The sequence below is a fragment of the Drosophila yakuba genome, chromosome 3L, assembly GCF_016746365.2.
Source record: "Drosophila yakuba strain Tai18E2 chromosome 3L, Prin_Dyak_Tai18E2_2.1, whole genome shotgun sequence".
Taxonomy (NCBI): Eukaryota; Metazoa; Arthropoda; class Insecta; order Diptera; family Drosophilidae; genus Drosophila; species Drosophila yakuba.
In genome coordinates, this window is record NC_052529.2 from 21,296,865 (window position 1) to 21,313,916 (window position 17,052).

Below are 17,052 nucleotides of genomic sequence, written 5' to 3' on the forward strand. Positions count from 1 at the left end.
CGCCCCGAAAGTGTGCTACGCCTTTCTGCGTTTCCCACTATAAATCAAAAGCAACAAACAAATGTGCGCTGTTGTTGCTGTGTCGCTTTTGTCGGATGGCCACTGTGTTTAATCATTAACGCTTTTCCATTTTTATTTTCGTTTTCCGCTCACTCTCCAATCCATTTTTATTGTTATTAATTAATCAGTGGAAATTGCAGCAAATAACAAAAAAGTTAAGGATTTTTGGCCAGTCCAGTGCTGCGTGGAAATCGGTTCAACGACTTTTCGTATGCACTGTATATGCGGCTGGTCTAAGGTCGTAAATTATGGTTTATCCAGGAGCTCTATCGCTGCCGTTATAAAAAGCTGACAAATTTTCCGAAAATGCTAATAATTTGATAAATAGATAAATTACCCTACAGAATAACTTTGTACACTTTTTATTTTATATCATGCCAAATGAATTAACCTTTGAATTATCCTGCTGGCTTATTATTTTGTTTTATTTTGCTTTACCCCAAATGTGCATCAGTGTAAGGACACAAATGTGATTACATTATTATTAAAGAATTCAATAATTCCAGCTATTTGTTACCTACATGTCAGCAAAGCCATACGAGTATAATTGCATTTACAAATTTATTTCTCTTGATGTGAAAAAATTGCGTTCATTTGTGAGAGCGACATTGAAAGCCCAAAAGTAAACACTTATTCAACTGCCAGTTGACAGATAACCAAGCCAAACACTCATGCACACAGTGTCGCATTTATTGTTTGTAATATTTATAATTTTAATTAAATAACACATCATAGATTTTGATTAAAGCACGGGACTGAGTGGAGCGACTGATGGCTCACTTGGCAGCAGCGCGAGGAGAGAGGAGGAGGAAATGGCTGAGTGACTGACTGAATGACTGAGTGAGTGTGGATCATCAGTTTCAATTTGGTTCCTGCGACAATCAAGCATTTCCTTTTCGCACTTGAGGAAATGCACCTTTCGAAATAAGCAACTACATACACGAATATATGCTTATTTTTAGGGATTTTTCATGCCTTACGCTTAAATATTATATAAATGTCCAACCGCAAAGGAGGGATAGTTTCAAGAGCTCATGAGTTATATAGTTTTATACATCATGTGTTAGCATATATACTTTTTTCCGAGTGCTTACTGAACGAAACGGCAGATGTGGCATTACGCCCACTTCGCCATTGGGGTCACTTCTATTTGACCAAAGTCAAATGGCATTTAGCGGCATTTGCACAAATCATTACGATTAACAAATGAGTGCGGGCTCCATGAATATTGCGAGTGTTTCTCGAGTGAATTGCTTCCAAGTGGGAGACGACAGCTTGCGACTAAGAGTGCATGATGGTTAACTCAGTTCCCGCCGATTCACAGCCCAGATTCAATTGTTTACCCTCCGCCAGAAAAAAACACCAAAATTAAATGTTTTGTGGGCTGTTTTCAATTCGCCGTCGAGCGCCTCATAAAATTGGCAAATTGAGTGCCGCTCCCGTTGCGAATCAGACAGATATAGTGAACTCGTACCCCAGCCCGATCCATAGCTCTCAAACTAATTGCCCAGCACGCGTGCCATAATTTCTGGACGGTGTTTTTTGGGCTCACAGGTAAACAACTGGTCTCGACCATCTCTTGTTGTGGCCATAAAGTATCGCTCGGAAAAACAGCGTTCTTGGGGCCCTGGCTCCTTGGAGACCTCTTAGACATTCAGTTTTCCCGAAAACCCACCTCCCACCAGCCATAATAAAACTTCTAATTGCAACGAAAACACATTTCGAATTTCAATGCACTGCAGGTGTCCGAAAACAAGCCACCAAGTGTGTATCAATGGAATTAATTGTTATGAAAATATTTTGTCGGTGCCGATTGATCAATTGCGTGGGCGGGAAAATTGGGAGGTCGAGGGGTATGAGTCATAGATTCTGTTGAACTTATGCTGTGAGAAAAGAAAAATGTGTAAGGGAGGAACATTATATAATTATATAATAAATAATATCATTGTTGTATTATATAGTTTTCATGGGTTTTAAAATTAGGTGATAATATGCTTTTGAAAATTAATATAATATTAATGATTTGCATTAGACAACATTTATAAACCTTAATACAAACCATTCTTATAGGTATGATTTTGGTCATAAGTGTATCGTTAACTCTCTTTACTCTTTGGCTTGTATTATTATTTTTGGCGATTTCCTTTATTATTCCCTTGCTTACAATAAATTATTATTAGTTTTTGCTGCCTTAAATATAAGATACATTTCTTGTTTAACTTGTGGTATTTCAATGCATTTGTTAATTCAGTTTTCTTTGCGTCTTACATTCATGACTCTTTTAATTAATATATTGGACTTTTATCACGTTTTATTATTTTAATGGCTATTTATGTAAGCTACTAGCCTCTATTTTTCAATCTTCTTTGCGTATAATTTTATGCTTTGACCTTTATCGGCTTATATCAATACTGTCGGTAAACACCGCACTTTTTATCAAGGCCCCATTCCAATTCAAAACCAAGCTCCCAAAAACCTTGCGGGGTGCTAAACCCAAAATACTCCCCAACATTTGTCAATGCAACTGCAACAACACACAATAGAAACATACATATATAGCAATAATTCGACCCATCAGGTAACTCCTCCATTTGGCCACTTGGGCTTCTGGCCTTACCGCATTCAGTTGGTGAAGACACCGGCCGGCAGTTCTTGGCCCTTCTGCTGCCATTACCAATACAGCCATACAGCTCCCGACCCCCTCCCCTCTCGAGAAGTAACCCCCTTTGGGCTGTTAGCCAGGCTTTTGTTTTTGTGTACTTGAGAGAGCCACATTTTGTGTGAGAGGATCATGCGCGATGCCTGTTTCATATCCATTATCCTGAAAGCAGGTTCATGTTCCACAGACTTATTTCGATTTTAAACACCATCGATTGCTCAGCGAAATATTAGGTTATCGTAATTTTTGATATTTCCGTTAAGCTTGGGATTAACCATTTGTTTTACATTTATAAGAATGTCAATTGTTAGCGAATTTTTAAAGATTAAACATTATAAACATTATTATAAACATATTAAGGAATACAAAAGTTCGTTTTGCTGAAGTGCAGAAGTTTGTAACGTTTGAGAATAAAGTATATATAGTATATTATTGTCCTGTATGAAAAGCGAAGAGGACAAAGCTATGTCCGTCTGTCCTTTTGTTCGTATTGTAAGTAGTATATAAGTCGGAATAGCCAGGTTTGGAACACAATTTAAAAATGCACCTTCATTGTTTTTTATATTAACTAGTTTATGAGCTATAATACCGGTTTTCAATTTAGCAAGGTCGAGATATAGTTGCTAGAAAAACAGTCGGAATATGACTATCTATTTTAAGGAAAAGATATTATAGCTTTAATTTTTTGATCATAAAATGTTATTATACACACAAACTGCATAGTTACTGCAAGGGCATATAAGCTTCGGCCTGCAAATGCTGGCTATGTTTAGCTTTATTTGGTTAAATGTTCAGTATTTGGCGATGCTAACAAAGATAATCTGCTTCGTGTAAATAAATTTTACTTAATTTGAATTTTCAATACAAATTGCTACACTTTCTAAAACTCGTTTTATTTTTCAATTTAATGTACACGTTCTGGTTTATAAAGTTAATCTATTAGCTTTTATTATATTTTTGCTGAAGTCTGGTAGAAAAGCGACCCTCAATAAGAAACCGAAATGCTTTGCGATTCTTAATGTTTAAATGAGCATCCGAAATGAAGTTCGTTTCTGGCATATAACTAGGTATAAATTTTGAATTAATTGTAAATTCCTTTACATAATACCGCGTATTCTAAAACACAATTTTTAAATTGGTATTAATGCATCATATACAATTTGTACCAGTATAGTTACCATTTTCAACGGACACTGCAGCGGAAAATTGGATATTTGGCGAAGTTGAGTAGTAACCATCTTAGGTATAAAATGTTTTTCAACACTTGACAGTATTTGACAATAGTCTATATTCAAAGTAGTAAAGTTTGTCCCGTGGGACCCTCTTTTAAGTGTCAAGATGAAAATGCCCTTCAGGTTCTCAACATCTTGGGTCAATATAAACTCTGCATCTATTGAACCAGTGCGGTGGGATGTTTGATTTAAATTGCAGCTTACGTTTCTCACTAATTCTGGCATATAATTTCGGCATTCCATTTTCGTCAAAAAAACGTCTTTCTATACATGTAGATAAGTTAATGTAGTAGCACTTATGTAAATGTTTCTATATTACTGACCTCGGCACAAACACTGCCCAAGATCACAGCCCCCAGAAACAGATCAACCAATTTTAAAAGCTTTTCGACGTTCATGCTAGCGGGTAACTTTTTAAAGACTAAAGTCTAATCATGTTTAGCATGCATGTATGTATATATTGCTAAATAAATGGTGTTTTAATGTGCTCAATTGTGGTATTATCTAATTTGTAATCGCTTATTTTTGTTGATAGAACATCAATATTTGTAGTTTTTTTGGATATTTTAAGTTGGAGATGCGCAAACTGGTAATCGTAATATTATATAAACTTATATACATATATATTTATTATGTATACTAAACAAGAAAAAAAACCGATTTATATTGAGTGCTACATTTGTAACCATTTATATTTGATGTTGTAAGTTTTTATTTTATTTATATGTATTTTTAATAATAGCCAAAGCTATTACCTAGTTTTAAGTTTAAAAAAAAACGTAAAAAAAATGTTGCAAGCCATTTACATTGCGTACATCTTCTTTATTAAATAGATCTATTTAATCTCTAACTATTTTTTACTTAACACATATTTATTTTATCGAAGCTCGTTTTAAAAATAACGTTTGGTGCCAACCTTACGTTACGTGATTCCGGGCAGGTCTTACGTTTCACGTAGCTGTTCCGTTTGCCAACTCGTTTCGCGAGCTTTTTGGACCGGCGCATAAATAATTCCATCTCTCTCTTTTCTTGTATTCCTCCCCCGCATTTCCCAGTCACTCTCGCTCTCTCTGCGAATTTTGCAAAACAAAACGGCCGGCCGTTCGGAAAAGTTGGAAGAAAGTCAGTTAGCAAGTGGAAATCACCGAAAAAACTACACAGCGCGGCAGAAGGAAAATCTTGATAATCGTAGAAGTTTACACCGCAGACGGGAAATAAAAAAAGGCAAAAAGCAGCGCAGTCGACGCTGGCAGCGCCGAGCGCAGATAACAATAGTTAATAACAATAACAAAGCGGAATAGAAACAAAAGAGAAAAGCACATGAAAAGATAATAAGTAAAACCGAAACAAACAAAAAATCGCGCGTTTAATTAACGGACATTCGACGGGAGCAGCGCGGTCGACGCCGCAGTCGCAGTTGGCGTCGCAGTCACCGTCGCGCATATGTGTGTGTTTGTGTGAGGGTGCGTGAGTATCGGTGTGAGCTGGAGATATAAAACTGCAATTGATTGCAATTTCGGCGGCATTTGCAAAATAGCAAGCCGGCGAGAAACACAAAACCGAGAAATCAATAAACAAATAAAATATATACAAACAAATAAAAATATATAAATAATAAACTTATACAAAAACACAACAAATATAAAATCTGCTCAACAAAAATACAGCTAAACGGTAAAGATACGAAAAGCTAACTCATATGTGTATCTAAAATAAAAAAAAACAATCGGAAAATAAAAAGAGTACTTCTTGCACTTGTGTGAGCGCAGCTGTTGATGAAAGTGAAGGAAAATCATTCACATTTTCTACGGGAAAATGGGAAAAACAACAACAGCCACTCACTCACACAGCTGCAAAAGGAAAAAGAGCACAGAGAGCTAAAACTCAGACGACGCCAAGTTCTTTTTTTCCGCTTTTCCGTTGTTTGCATTTTATTTTTGTTTTCTGTTGTGTTTTTATCACACAGGGAGGAAAACTCAGCCACTTAAGCTAAAATTTTGAATATAGACAGCAAGTCAACGTGGTTGAAAAATATAAATTATTTACGAAATCAAATGTTTAACGCACAAAACTTATGCTAATTGAGCTTTAAGTCCCTACGTATCCCTTTTTATTTTGCGTTTTTGTGTTCAGCATATAAGTAGAATAACTAATTGACCAAAACATTTATTGATAACAACGATTAAAACCATTTTTTTTTTGGTAATTTTTATATATAAAATTATTCTATAAATACTCATAAGAGTCTGAGTAATTTTCCCATTCCACCGGAAGGAAATATTGTTTTCATTTTCAAAGTAAAGTTCGTTTAAAATTATTAATAATTTAAGGCAAATATTTTGCATTTGTTGAATAATGTTAATAAGCAATAATATAGTTAGAAAGGGTGACTATGGCTATGGTTATTTATTACCTAGATTGATCTATTTTTCTATGTGTACATTTACGAGTCGAGTTTACAAGCCAGACAGCGCTGTTGCTTTTGCTGCTGTTTTTGTGAGAGTATCTCATAGCTAGCTGCAAAAAGTATCTAGATACTTTTGGCGAGTTTCCTACTCTTCAATCCGGCTGTCTGTTTATTGAGACGCCTCGTCAAGTTTTTTTTTCCTTCAACACTGCATTTTTTAATTCCATACATCTTAAATAGAAGCAATTTCAACTGTTTCGAAATATTTATATATTTTCTTTGCACTCGCATGTTGGCCGGCAGTCAAAGTAACACTCAACTTCAACTTCTGTCTGCGCTCTCTAATTGAGTTAGTCTGGCGTTTGAATGGGAGCACCAAGCACACGCATCACTTCTGGCCGAAAGGGGCGGAATGGTATTAGCCAAGCTCCAGACTCAGCGGGTGGGAAATCCGGGGGGTGGCTCTTGCAGGCGGTCACAGCCTAACCCGTGTGTTAAATTATGCAAAACGCTAAGGGAATGCCCGAGCAGTAAGTGCAGAAATGTTTACATACTCTTGCCAACGAAGAATATTATTCATATTTGCGCGTGGGTTTGGATCTTTTAGTTTATTTTGAGTTTAAATAATATTTAATTTATTGTTTCCCTTAATTTTTGTAGGTAAAGATAATATTTATTAGGACCGTCAATAATTACTTCTTCCAACCGAATCTTATCATATTAGTTCCCCTTTACCTTCTTCTGATTGAAAATATTTTACTGAAAATATCTCTCTTTCATTAATGCAAATGGCTTTTGAACTATTCCGTGCACCCCCTGGTATCTCATTTATATCTTCGCAAAGCACATTCATAAAAAAGGAACCTACAATTCCGCTCCAAACAACTTTTTTATCATATCCAAGCTTACACGTACGAACACATATATTTTTGGGTATTTTAAAGGGTTAACACACGCTTTACGACTGCCAAACTTTTCCACGTTGGCTTTTTGTGCTGGTCCTTTTATTTTGTGAAAATGTTTGGCATTTTTTGTATTAAATTGTCAGTGAAACGAGCGTTGGACCGTTTCCGTGGGGCATGGCAACAATTCAAAACGTGAACTGCCACTAAAACATGCCAAAAATCTGCGCATTTAAAATATTTGCCCCAGAGCCCATTGAGATCCAGCCAAGCGATGGATGGGTATGGATGGTATGTGGGTAAAAGGGGAAAAGAGGAAAAACGCAGGCATTTTCCTGCGATTTGATTTAGCTGTTGTTGGCGGGCTTACACCTTTTCACTCACACCTGTCGGCTGTGTTGTTCTATTTTATTTTTTTGCAAACAACACGTCTGCGTTTTGGTTGCCCCTCTGCAAGCTCTTTGTTTTCCATCTAATAGCTGTTTTTGCCACTTGCACGTTATCAACAATTAATTGGCAATATCTTTTCTAGGTTCGTCAAATCAAGCGGATCACTTCAGCCAAAATAATCAGCAATCTGATGTAGCAAAAGCCATTATAATATACGAAAATGCAACCATTCCGTTCCGCGCCGTGCTAATGCAAACGTATACGATCCGAAACCGATAAATATAGAAATACATAAACCCAAGTGAAATTGCAATTTTACAGGCCACTAAAAACCAAATTTACCAATTACATTGTCTAAGAGAACACCAAAGGAACTATTTTTGGAGGTAAGTTATAATTAAATGTCAATTCTGTGGAATTAAATATACATTTTATATTAGTAACACAGACAAGTGAATAAATTTGTTTGCACTGTGATAAGTCCTAATAATACTACAAATATTATTGCATTATGATTACATTCTACTGTAAATAATAATAGACACATTCGCAAAAGCACTTGAGAAATGTACATCGGAAGAACCTAAAAGATTGCAAATCTTATGAACGATAATGTTTGTCCACCCACACAAGTCCGTACTTTCTCCATCAAGTATTTTGAGCACAACTCTGCTGTGGTGTTGTTATGTTCATATGTTGATTGCCTATAGCTTTTCCTGGACTTCTGTTTATCGACTTCAATTTGCTCTCAAACACCGGACCCAAAACTCAATTGGAAATGCAGGAAAAGGCAGGAAAATGGACTCGCACAGAGAGAGCGCGAGGGAAAAGCCTAGACGAAGGGGACTGGGAAGTCGGGAGAGCAGGCGGAACAGGGCATAATCCAGGAAACACCATTCAAGGGCAACTTTCACCAGCTTGCTGGATGGTCGAGGGGCGAATGGGGAGGGGTGCGAGGTCAAACCACCCGGTGGCAACTGCCCATCCATCGCTTAACGTCCTCGTCTGCCATTTTCATTTCGACCAGGGAAAACTCTGCCGCAGTGGTCGGCCGCATTGGCAGTTTTTGGGTCTCCACAGACATCGGACATACATCACAAGCCCAAGTTCAAATTTCCTACTTCCTCTTTTCGCCCTCACCCCCTCCCTGATCAGGACCTTTCCGCTCCCCCGTCATCTTCGCCACTTGCTTTTTTATGAGTGGCAAAATTGTTGTTATTTTTTTCCCAGTTTTTACCCAAAAAGAAGGAAATCGGGGAAAACGGCTAGGAGGTGTACTGAGGGAAAAAATATATCTTAAGCGAATAAGTGATATATGTATGTATGTGCTCTATGTCCGAATTATAAAAAAAATTTACATTTCATTAAAATTTTAAATTTCAACTCAGTAATTTATAAAATACTGATCGTGTTACATTTATTTATATTTAAATTATTTAACGCATTATTGTCTGTAAATCAAGCCAAACAGTAGTCTACAATGATCAATAACTTACTAGAATAAGTGGCGCGATTTCTAAAAAATGTAGATATATTAGGTTTATACAAACCGTATATACCCGTGTAAGTGAAAAAAAGAAGGAAATTCTTAAAAAATGCCTGCCAGCAGAAGCAGCAGGAGCAGCAGCAGGCGGAGGAACAGAAGACGGAGGCAAGGACATGGAGTGAAAACAGTTGCCGCCGTCGTCTGTCGCCTGACGTCCTTCGTCTGTCGCAGTCGCACCTTCCATTCCACCCACCAACCACCCCCAAACGGCAAAGGCGGCATCCAAGTCCGTCGACCCGGGTTTTCCCACATAACGATGCAGCACCAACGGCTGCCCGAGAGGCGGGCGGCATTTTCAACAATTTCCACATTTTATCTAACCACCCCCAAAGTGTCGACTGCAGAATATACGTATATATAAAAAAGGGAAAATCTTGCGGGGAGAGCGCGACGGCACAGAGAGCGCGTACAGAGAGCTAAGAGAAACTCACGGAAATGGGGAAAGCCGGGGGAAAAGTGGGGAAAATCAGACAAAGCGAGCGTAGACGCTGCAGACTTTGCTCTAGTGTTCCGTTGTTGTTATTTGCCATAACCTTGGCAAAAGGAGTAAGCCGCCTTGTTGTTATTTTGAACTGAGCTCAGGGCAGAAGCTTTTATTCGGCACTATTCTTTTTCTTTGAAAACCTGGTTTATTTTAATGGAATTATCGAAATAGTGCTAAAAATATGTTTGAAATCAAATGAAAGTTTATTTGGGTATTTCTAGTTTCCTTGTATCATATAACCTTTCTAGGAAAACACAATATGACAATACCTCTGAAGTAAATGAACTAAAACCATCTATTTTGCAAAAATACATAAACATTGTATTGCTTTAGTAAAAATTCATGAATGTTTAGTTGAAGGAGTCCAATAGATAATCGAGTCATTTTTTATTTAACTGCGCGTAGAATTCCAAAAAATATTCAGCATGATCCTCAGCACTTTCTGGTTAAAATTCTCACCTTAGCCCCACCTGCAGCCTTGCCAACTTTTCCGCCAAAGAACATTTCAACTTTTTCCTCAACTTTTGTTTGTTAGTTTTTCTTTCTCCTGTTGCCATATTTCCTATTCTCTTCACCTTTGCACCTAGACAAATCACACAAACTGACACGAGCCAAAAATAAAGAAAAGAGGAAAAACAATTCCGAAACGTGTTTAACATTTTCATCTTCATTTCGCATTTTAAACCATTTTTCTTTTGCGGAACTTTGGTCTCCAAAGATTTTCTAACCCTTACAATGGGGCGAACAGAGAGGCGAAAGAAGAGAAAATTGTTTTTCTTTTTGCTTTAATTTCGGCAATTTTTCTTGTGCCAGAAGAAAAATCGAGTTGTCGTTTGAGGGGTTCCGGCTTGCGTTGGGTTTTTCCGGCGAAAGCCCCCCGCGTTCAAAATTGGGGGTTGCTTTTGCCGCTTTCTTTCTGGCTTTTTCTCCTTGCCTTTATTTTTTTGGTTAACTGCTACTGCCTTTTGCCGTTGTACTCTCCACTTTTGTTGTATGTTTATGCGCTACGCGTTTTTCCTAAGATTGACTTTGACATTATCCCCACAAAATACGCACACTCACACACAATCCCACGCACTCACGCTCACACACACATATAGCTTTCGACACGCTTCGCTGTTGTTGTTGTTGCTCGGGTTGTCCTGTCCGCCATGTTGTTTTATTTCAGCACATTTACGTCATAATGGCATTTCCTTCCGCTACTTTTCCATTCCTTCGGCTTTCCTTTTCAGCCCGAGCCTTTGACTTTTCCTCGTGTTGCCGTAATTTTCATTGTGTCTGCTTTGGAAAATTTATCTTAGGCCTTCGGCTGCCTTAAATTTTCGCCTCATCTCGAGGTCCTTTCTCCGCTTTTATCGTCTGTTTGTTGTTGCTGTAATTGCCCTGCTTTATTGTTGCCATTCGCATTCTATTTTCCTGTTTTTTCTGCTTTGGTTTGGCGTGTATTGTTTGTTGTTTAGCTGTTTATTTAATTTGATTTGGTTTTGATTTTTATTAGTTTTCATGCGTCGGTGACCTATTTATTGCGTTACATTATTAAAGGGACTTTAATCCGCGGCGGCAGCAACATTCCCCTTTGTCTGCCAAGAAATAGTCAAATATTTGAGAATGTCAAGGCTACACACTTTCTGCTAATCAAACACCTTTAATTTTACTTCGGGTCACTGCGAAAAAGTGCTCTAAAAAGTGTATGAAAGTATGAGAATGAACAAATATTTGAATATTGGAGATGATAAGAAGACGGTCTGAAATGACCGCGTTCTTCTTACTTGAAACTACTCAAATTTTCTAGGAAACATAAGGATGTATTTTCATATCGCTTAAATGTATAGTAACAAAAAATGGTGTTGGTTTTATAAAATAAGTTAAACAAGCAAATCAAATTCATACCTTTTGCCATTTGCAGACATTTACTGAACATTCCAATATTTTGAACTGTATATCCTAGACACTTCGCTATTTTATTTCAGTGCACCTATAGTGTTGCAAGTTTCCCCTGGGCATCTCATCTATCCCTCGATTCACCGATCCACCTATCCATCCATCCAACCAACCAACCCCTGCGGCTCGCAGGCCGCAGCATTGACAGGGCATTGACAATGATTGATTACCTACCCGAAAGTGGAAACTGTTTTTGGGGCTAACCAACATTAAGCGTTACCACCCATCACACACACCACCCCCTCCACACGCACACAGAGTAACGCCCACCGACACACGCACACATTCGCATTGAACCTGCCACGCACAAAAAATTATTTCATTATCTTCGTCCGAAAGCTTTCCCTCGATTTTTCTCCGATTTTGCCCCACCCAAGTTAATTGTAATTACACCTAGATAGTCGCACGATTAGATTCAATTTGTGAGACCACTCGCTTATCTCCTCTTTGGCTTCTTTTCAGTGACTAAGGTAATCTGATTCGCTTTTGTGTGCACTACAATTTAGTTTTCAGGTGATTTTGTAATTTCAGTTGTACACTAAATTAAAGACAATTAAGGGGTCACAACGCGGCTTGTTCTGATAAGTTTCGAAAAAGTACCACGAAAGTTGGGCAAGAGTGATATGGGTAGTCGAGATTTATGAAGAGGCACTCATTGAATTGGGCCATAGAACGCGCTTGGGTGACAGTTAGTTGAGATTTACGATTGTGACGATGGCCACTCGGGATCTGAAATGCGAGTGTACAGAGGTTCTGGGCAATGGGAATGGCTGGATCCCAGCGATAGTGCAATAGTGGCAACCCTGGTCGGACGACAGAACTGTCGATATTTCAATTTATTGTCCCCAATTTATGGGTTAGCATATAGAAAAAGAGAACACTAATGTTTATGAGCCCCACTTGCATACACAGTTTTATTTACTTTATCAAGTAGTTCAAAAAGTAAAGAAACTAAAATGAATGTTTCTTCACATTTCATTACAATTTTACAATTTTCATTACAACATACAACATGTATAAATTTACCTTTTATTTCCAAACTTTTTTCTAAGACAAGAAATTTCCCCGAAATAATATTTGACGCCTGACAAGTTGGATCGAAAATTACCCCCATCATATCATATTTAATTTTCGAATATCTTCCTGCCTTCGCTTAACGTACAACCCCAATTTGGTCCCAAAAAGTGACTTAAACAAATGCAAGTGCCCTGCGATTGTGGGACCTCCTTGAGCACCATAATTATTTCACTCCGATCCGCTCATTATCAACCCCAAAAAGCGAGGGAAGATCCCCGTCCTGCGTGGTCCTACATCTGACACCCATCTGGGAGCTAGGGAACCCTTGTCAACCCAACCCATGACGTGTGAACGCCATTCGTTCCCTCCAAAGCAGTTCGGTTGACAATCTTTATTAATCAATTAAGCGGATGTAGGAGTAAATGTGTCTTCGCGTTGGCTCCTTTCGCAGCTCGGATGCTGTAAGTAATTAAATTAAAATGCGAGCATGTGTTTTTTCGTTCGCCTTCGTCTTCGTCGGTTTCGGTTTGGGTATCGGTATCGGTTTTCCGTTTTCGGTTTTTGTCTTCCTGGAGGCTGTCATGGGGCATCCTGGATCCAGCTGCAAGCCCTGGGGGATTTACCCGCAGACGGTTGACAAAAGCGCTGACAGTTTTGCCGGAGGAGGAGAATTGCCGGGAACGGTTGACAACGGCATTTAATCAATCAATTTTGAACGGTAATCAAGCGGGCAGCTTAAACTAAAGTAGGGGATGGACATTGGAATCCAAAGGCAGCACCCAAGGTCCAGGGAGCCGCTCTGTCGTCTTTGATTGATTGGATTTCCCTGGCCCAATGGATCACCGTATTTGTGCACTTCTCGCCCAAGTTTAATTTGAAATTATAAATATGTAGAAGCACCGGAGAAGTGGCAAAAATATGGGAGTTGAGATGGGCAAAAACATCTGGCGATTGAGAAAGTAATTAAGTGATTAGCATTGCCTCGCTTTTAGTTTAATTAATTTTAGTCATTTTTTTCGGTTGATGGATGAGTGGATTTGCAATCAATGGGAAGCTAATCAAGCTTAAATGATGGATAAGATAATCTAAGAAAAACGCGTAGCTCAGATTTAGATTTAATCGTAAAATTAATTAACTTGAGTTATCTGATGTTCAAATGGTAGATGCTCATATCTCGATAACACCATTTTGAAATCCTAAATTATATTAATGAATGATAAGCCCTCCATATTTGCATGAAAAGTAAGACTTCATTTAGTGAGAAATTGTAATTTGATTTATATGACTATCTAAAATAAGCCCTCCCTATTTGTATTAAATCTCCTAAGCAGTTGTAAAACTGATCCGTGGCTCTTATGCCAAGCCATTTACGTAAAACAACTTAAATGAAAATTAAAATGCAAATTCCAAAACGAATGCTCTATAACTTCTCAGTAATTCCCATTTGCATACGAAACCTGAACCACATGAAGCTAGAAACCACAACCAACGATGTTTTAATGAAACGAATTCATTTCGTTGGCACCTTTTCAGTCTCGGGGCAATAAAAATACCAAATAGATAATTAATAATGGGCCACAAATAATAGCAATAAAAATTAATAAGCATTAATGTGAGTTATGAAATGCCTGATGGCAGTGGCAGAAGAAGCAGCAGCCGTGGCAGTAGCAGTAGCAGTGGCTCCTAGAAAACCCAAAAACTTTGCCGCATAAATTTTGATAACCTTTCGCGGGCAACAAATCAGTGTAACTGCAGTTGGGTAATTATTATTTATTTTATACCCCATGTGCTGTTCTTGTGTTCAGGTGCCAAGAGGCAACGAGGAGGAACTTTTGGGCCAAGTATTTATTGCCGCTCGCTCGGTGCTGCCAACTATTTTGCTTATCTTTCTGGCTTGGCGAAAAGTTTTCATGGAAACAAAATAGACACAAATTTTTACAGCGTCGTTGTCGGCATTTTCCCTTTGATAGCTGGAAACTTGATTGGAATTTCGCTGCCAGACGCAAAACAACAACAAAAAGGCTCGAATAAAAACCAAATTGGCGCTTGGAGATCAAAAAGGTGCCGCTGGTGAGTGTTAGACGACAAATAGACAATCGAGGGCTGCCCTTATTATTTATGCAAATGGGGCTGGTGACTTGCATAAGACACAAAGTCAGCGTTTGATGGCTCTTTAAACTGTTTTGATCGCTCTTTATCATCTTTAACTCTCGTCATTTGAATATTCCGAAGACTGCTTTCTGTTAATCAAGAAGCGTGAAGCGAATTATTCAAAACTGAGTGACGAATTCGTCTTTTTAGCCGATGTGCAACGGGTGCTGGGTATTTGTTTTATTGCCCTCTATTTGTCTCAGCCTCTGATTGATATTCACAATTAACAACAGCAGCTGGCTTAAAGTTCCCAAAAGAGAAGTGCAATCGAGGGGATAGCATTAAGTACTCCGCTGACATAAGGCAAGTGTTACAAATTACAACACCCTTCGCAAGGGTATACAAATGTGGGCTGTAATCGTAGCCATACAAAATGTTATTTGAATTATGGAAGGGGCAAAATTTCACTGCTAATGCATATATATATTTGCTTAATAATTATTTCGAATCTTGGATTCTCAGAATTTTCAAAGAAATTTTGTTATACGTTTTCTTTAAGTACTTTTTTTATAAAACTGCTTTAAGTGACTGGTACTTCACCTGACTTGACAACGAATAAATCTTCGAGCATTTGAAAATTCAACGTATCCCTTTTAAGCTGGAGGCTCATAGGAGCAGTTGAGTAGCCGGCTGGTCTGTCTGCAGCCGTAATACAATTTCCCTTTTGGCCGAATAGAAGGCACAGTTGGTAGCGGCACAATATGAAGTAGCAACGTTGACATCTCGTTGAACACCGAACTCGGCACTGAAGGACCTCACTAACACCATCAACTTGGGGCCCGGGGAAGTGCAGGCTTTTTGGCAGCTCCACAAAAAAAAGAAAGATCTGGAAAGAGAACAATTCGCAGAGGAATATGCAGTTGGAGCTCGGAGTTGGTTTATTCGCTCTGCGGGGCGACACTTGCTGCCAAATTATTGCAATATTCAGTCGGAGGTTGCCATGTTGCCCCATGTGTGTATTTGGCCGGGCCACGCCCCCTTCCCATCGCCGCCCCTCAGTTTTGGCGGCACCATCATCAACGTTATTGCCACAGAATGTCGCGCCGCAGTTGTTGTTTCAGCACGGCTAGCGTGCGACTCCTTTGGTTGTTTGGTTGTGTGGCGGCTGTTGCTGCTGCTCGGTTGTTGTCGCACTTCATTTAAAACTTCATTACACGACGCCATCGCCATCTCCGTTTTGTACCCTATAAAATGGGAGTTTTAGTTAGCTTTAAAGGCATAATACTTTACTAACAAAACTAGTCTGTTTCGGTTTTAGAGAAGGATAAAATAAACATATTTCGCACATAAAGTGCTTACAAACTTAATAATTTAAGCGAGTTTATATACAAATTTGTAATCCTTTTTATTGATAAATTTGGTAGTTAACATTATCATATTTCAATCGTTTTATTAAAATTCAGTTTGCGTCAAAATATGTTTCTTGCCATACATCTCAAGCATTTTTGTACACTTCATGTATTACATTATACTTAATTTAAATAAGTAAATACGCGTAGCAGGGAATGCCTTCTCAAAGAGTATTCCTGTGTCTCTGGATCATAAACACCGCTTTCAGTAACTCGTCCTGTCTATCTCATTCCGTATAAGTTCATGTGTCCGAAGGGGAGTGTTTCAACAGCCGTTGCCAAGTGGCAAACTAGTTGAAATATAAAGCGTTTGTCTCCTTTCGTAACTGCCTGCATAATTGAAAAATTATTTTATGGAAATTCCACTTACACATACGCACACACACTTCGAGGGGGAACTTTAAAATTTAATAAACTTTTTACGCACCATTTATAACATTGCAGCAGCGGCAACAAAAACGTACGGAAAATCAACCGCGAAACATCAAAAGTCAATTTGTGTAAATTTTAAAACTTTTAATGTACGCACAACAGCAGTTGAGGATGGTGGTGAAGGGCGGGGTCGAGAGGAAGGACATTGCACGACATAAATGTGGCAATTTTACGCTTTTGCTGCGTTAAATTTTAATAACGGGGCAATTTTGGTAACGAACCAGAGATACGAACCACCATGAGTATCTTGGGTACACGGGGACATTGGTTTTTACATCCCATCTCAAGTGGAGCAGAAATGAATATAAAAACATTTTTTTAAGCATAAACAATGGTATGCCATGCTAGCTTTTTATTTTAGCCCTTTTATTTTCCACAATCATTTGATGTTTTTACTTTAAAGGGTAATTCATTGTGTTGGCAGCGATTCTAGATTCTAATTCTAGATTCCAATGTACGTATTTCTTACGTACATTAAATTA

At 38.3% G+C, this 17,052-nt stretch overlaps 2 protein-coding genes across 2 annotated transcripts in view; one reads left to right on the plus strand and one right to left on the minus strand.

Annotated features, from left to right (window-relative positions):
• Positions 1 to 3,658: 3,658 nt before the first annotated feature.
• LOC6534974 lies at positions 3,659 to 4,349 on the minus strand. Its single transcript, XM_002095608.1, has 3 exons — positions 4,275 to 4,349; positions 3,898 to 4,215; positions 3,659 to 3,835 (listed from the first exon to the last, which is right to left on the minus strand). The coding sequence occupies exons 1-3, from the start codon at positions 4,347 to 4,349 to the stop codon at positions 3,659 to 3,661; spliced, it is 570 nt and encodes a 189-aa protein (XP_002095644.1).
• A 724-nt stretch (positions 4,350 to 5,073) lies between these two features.
• The window catches only part of LOC26535923 (frizzled-2), a 90,542-nt gene continuing 78,563 nt past the window's right edge, over positions 5,074 to 17,052 (plus strand). Inside the window, exons 1-2 of the mRNA XM_039374882.2 lie at positions 5,074 to 5,625; positions 7,793 to 8,036. The gene's annotated coding sequence lies outside the window, so the exon portion shown is untranslated. The remainder of the gene's footprint in view (positions 5,626 to 7,792; positions 8,037 to 17,052) is intronic.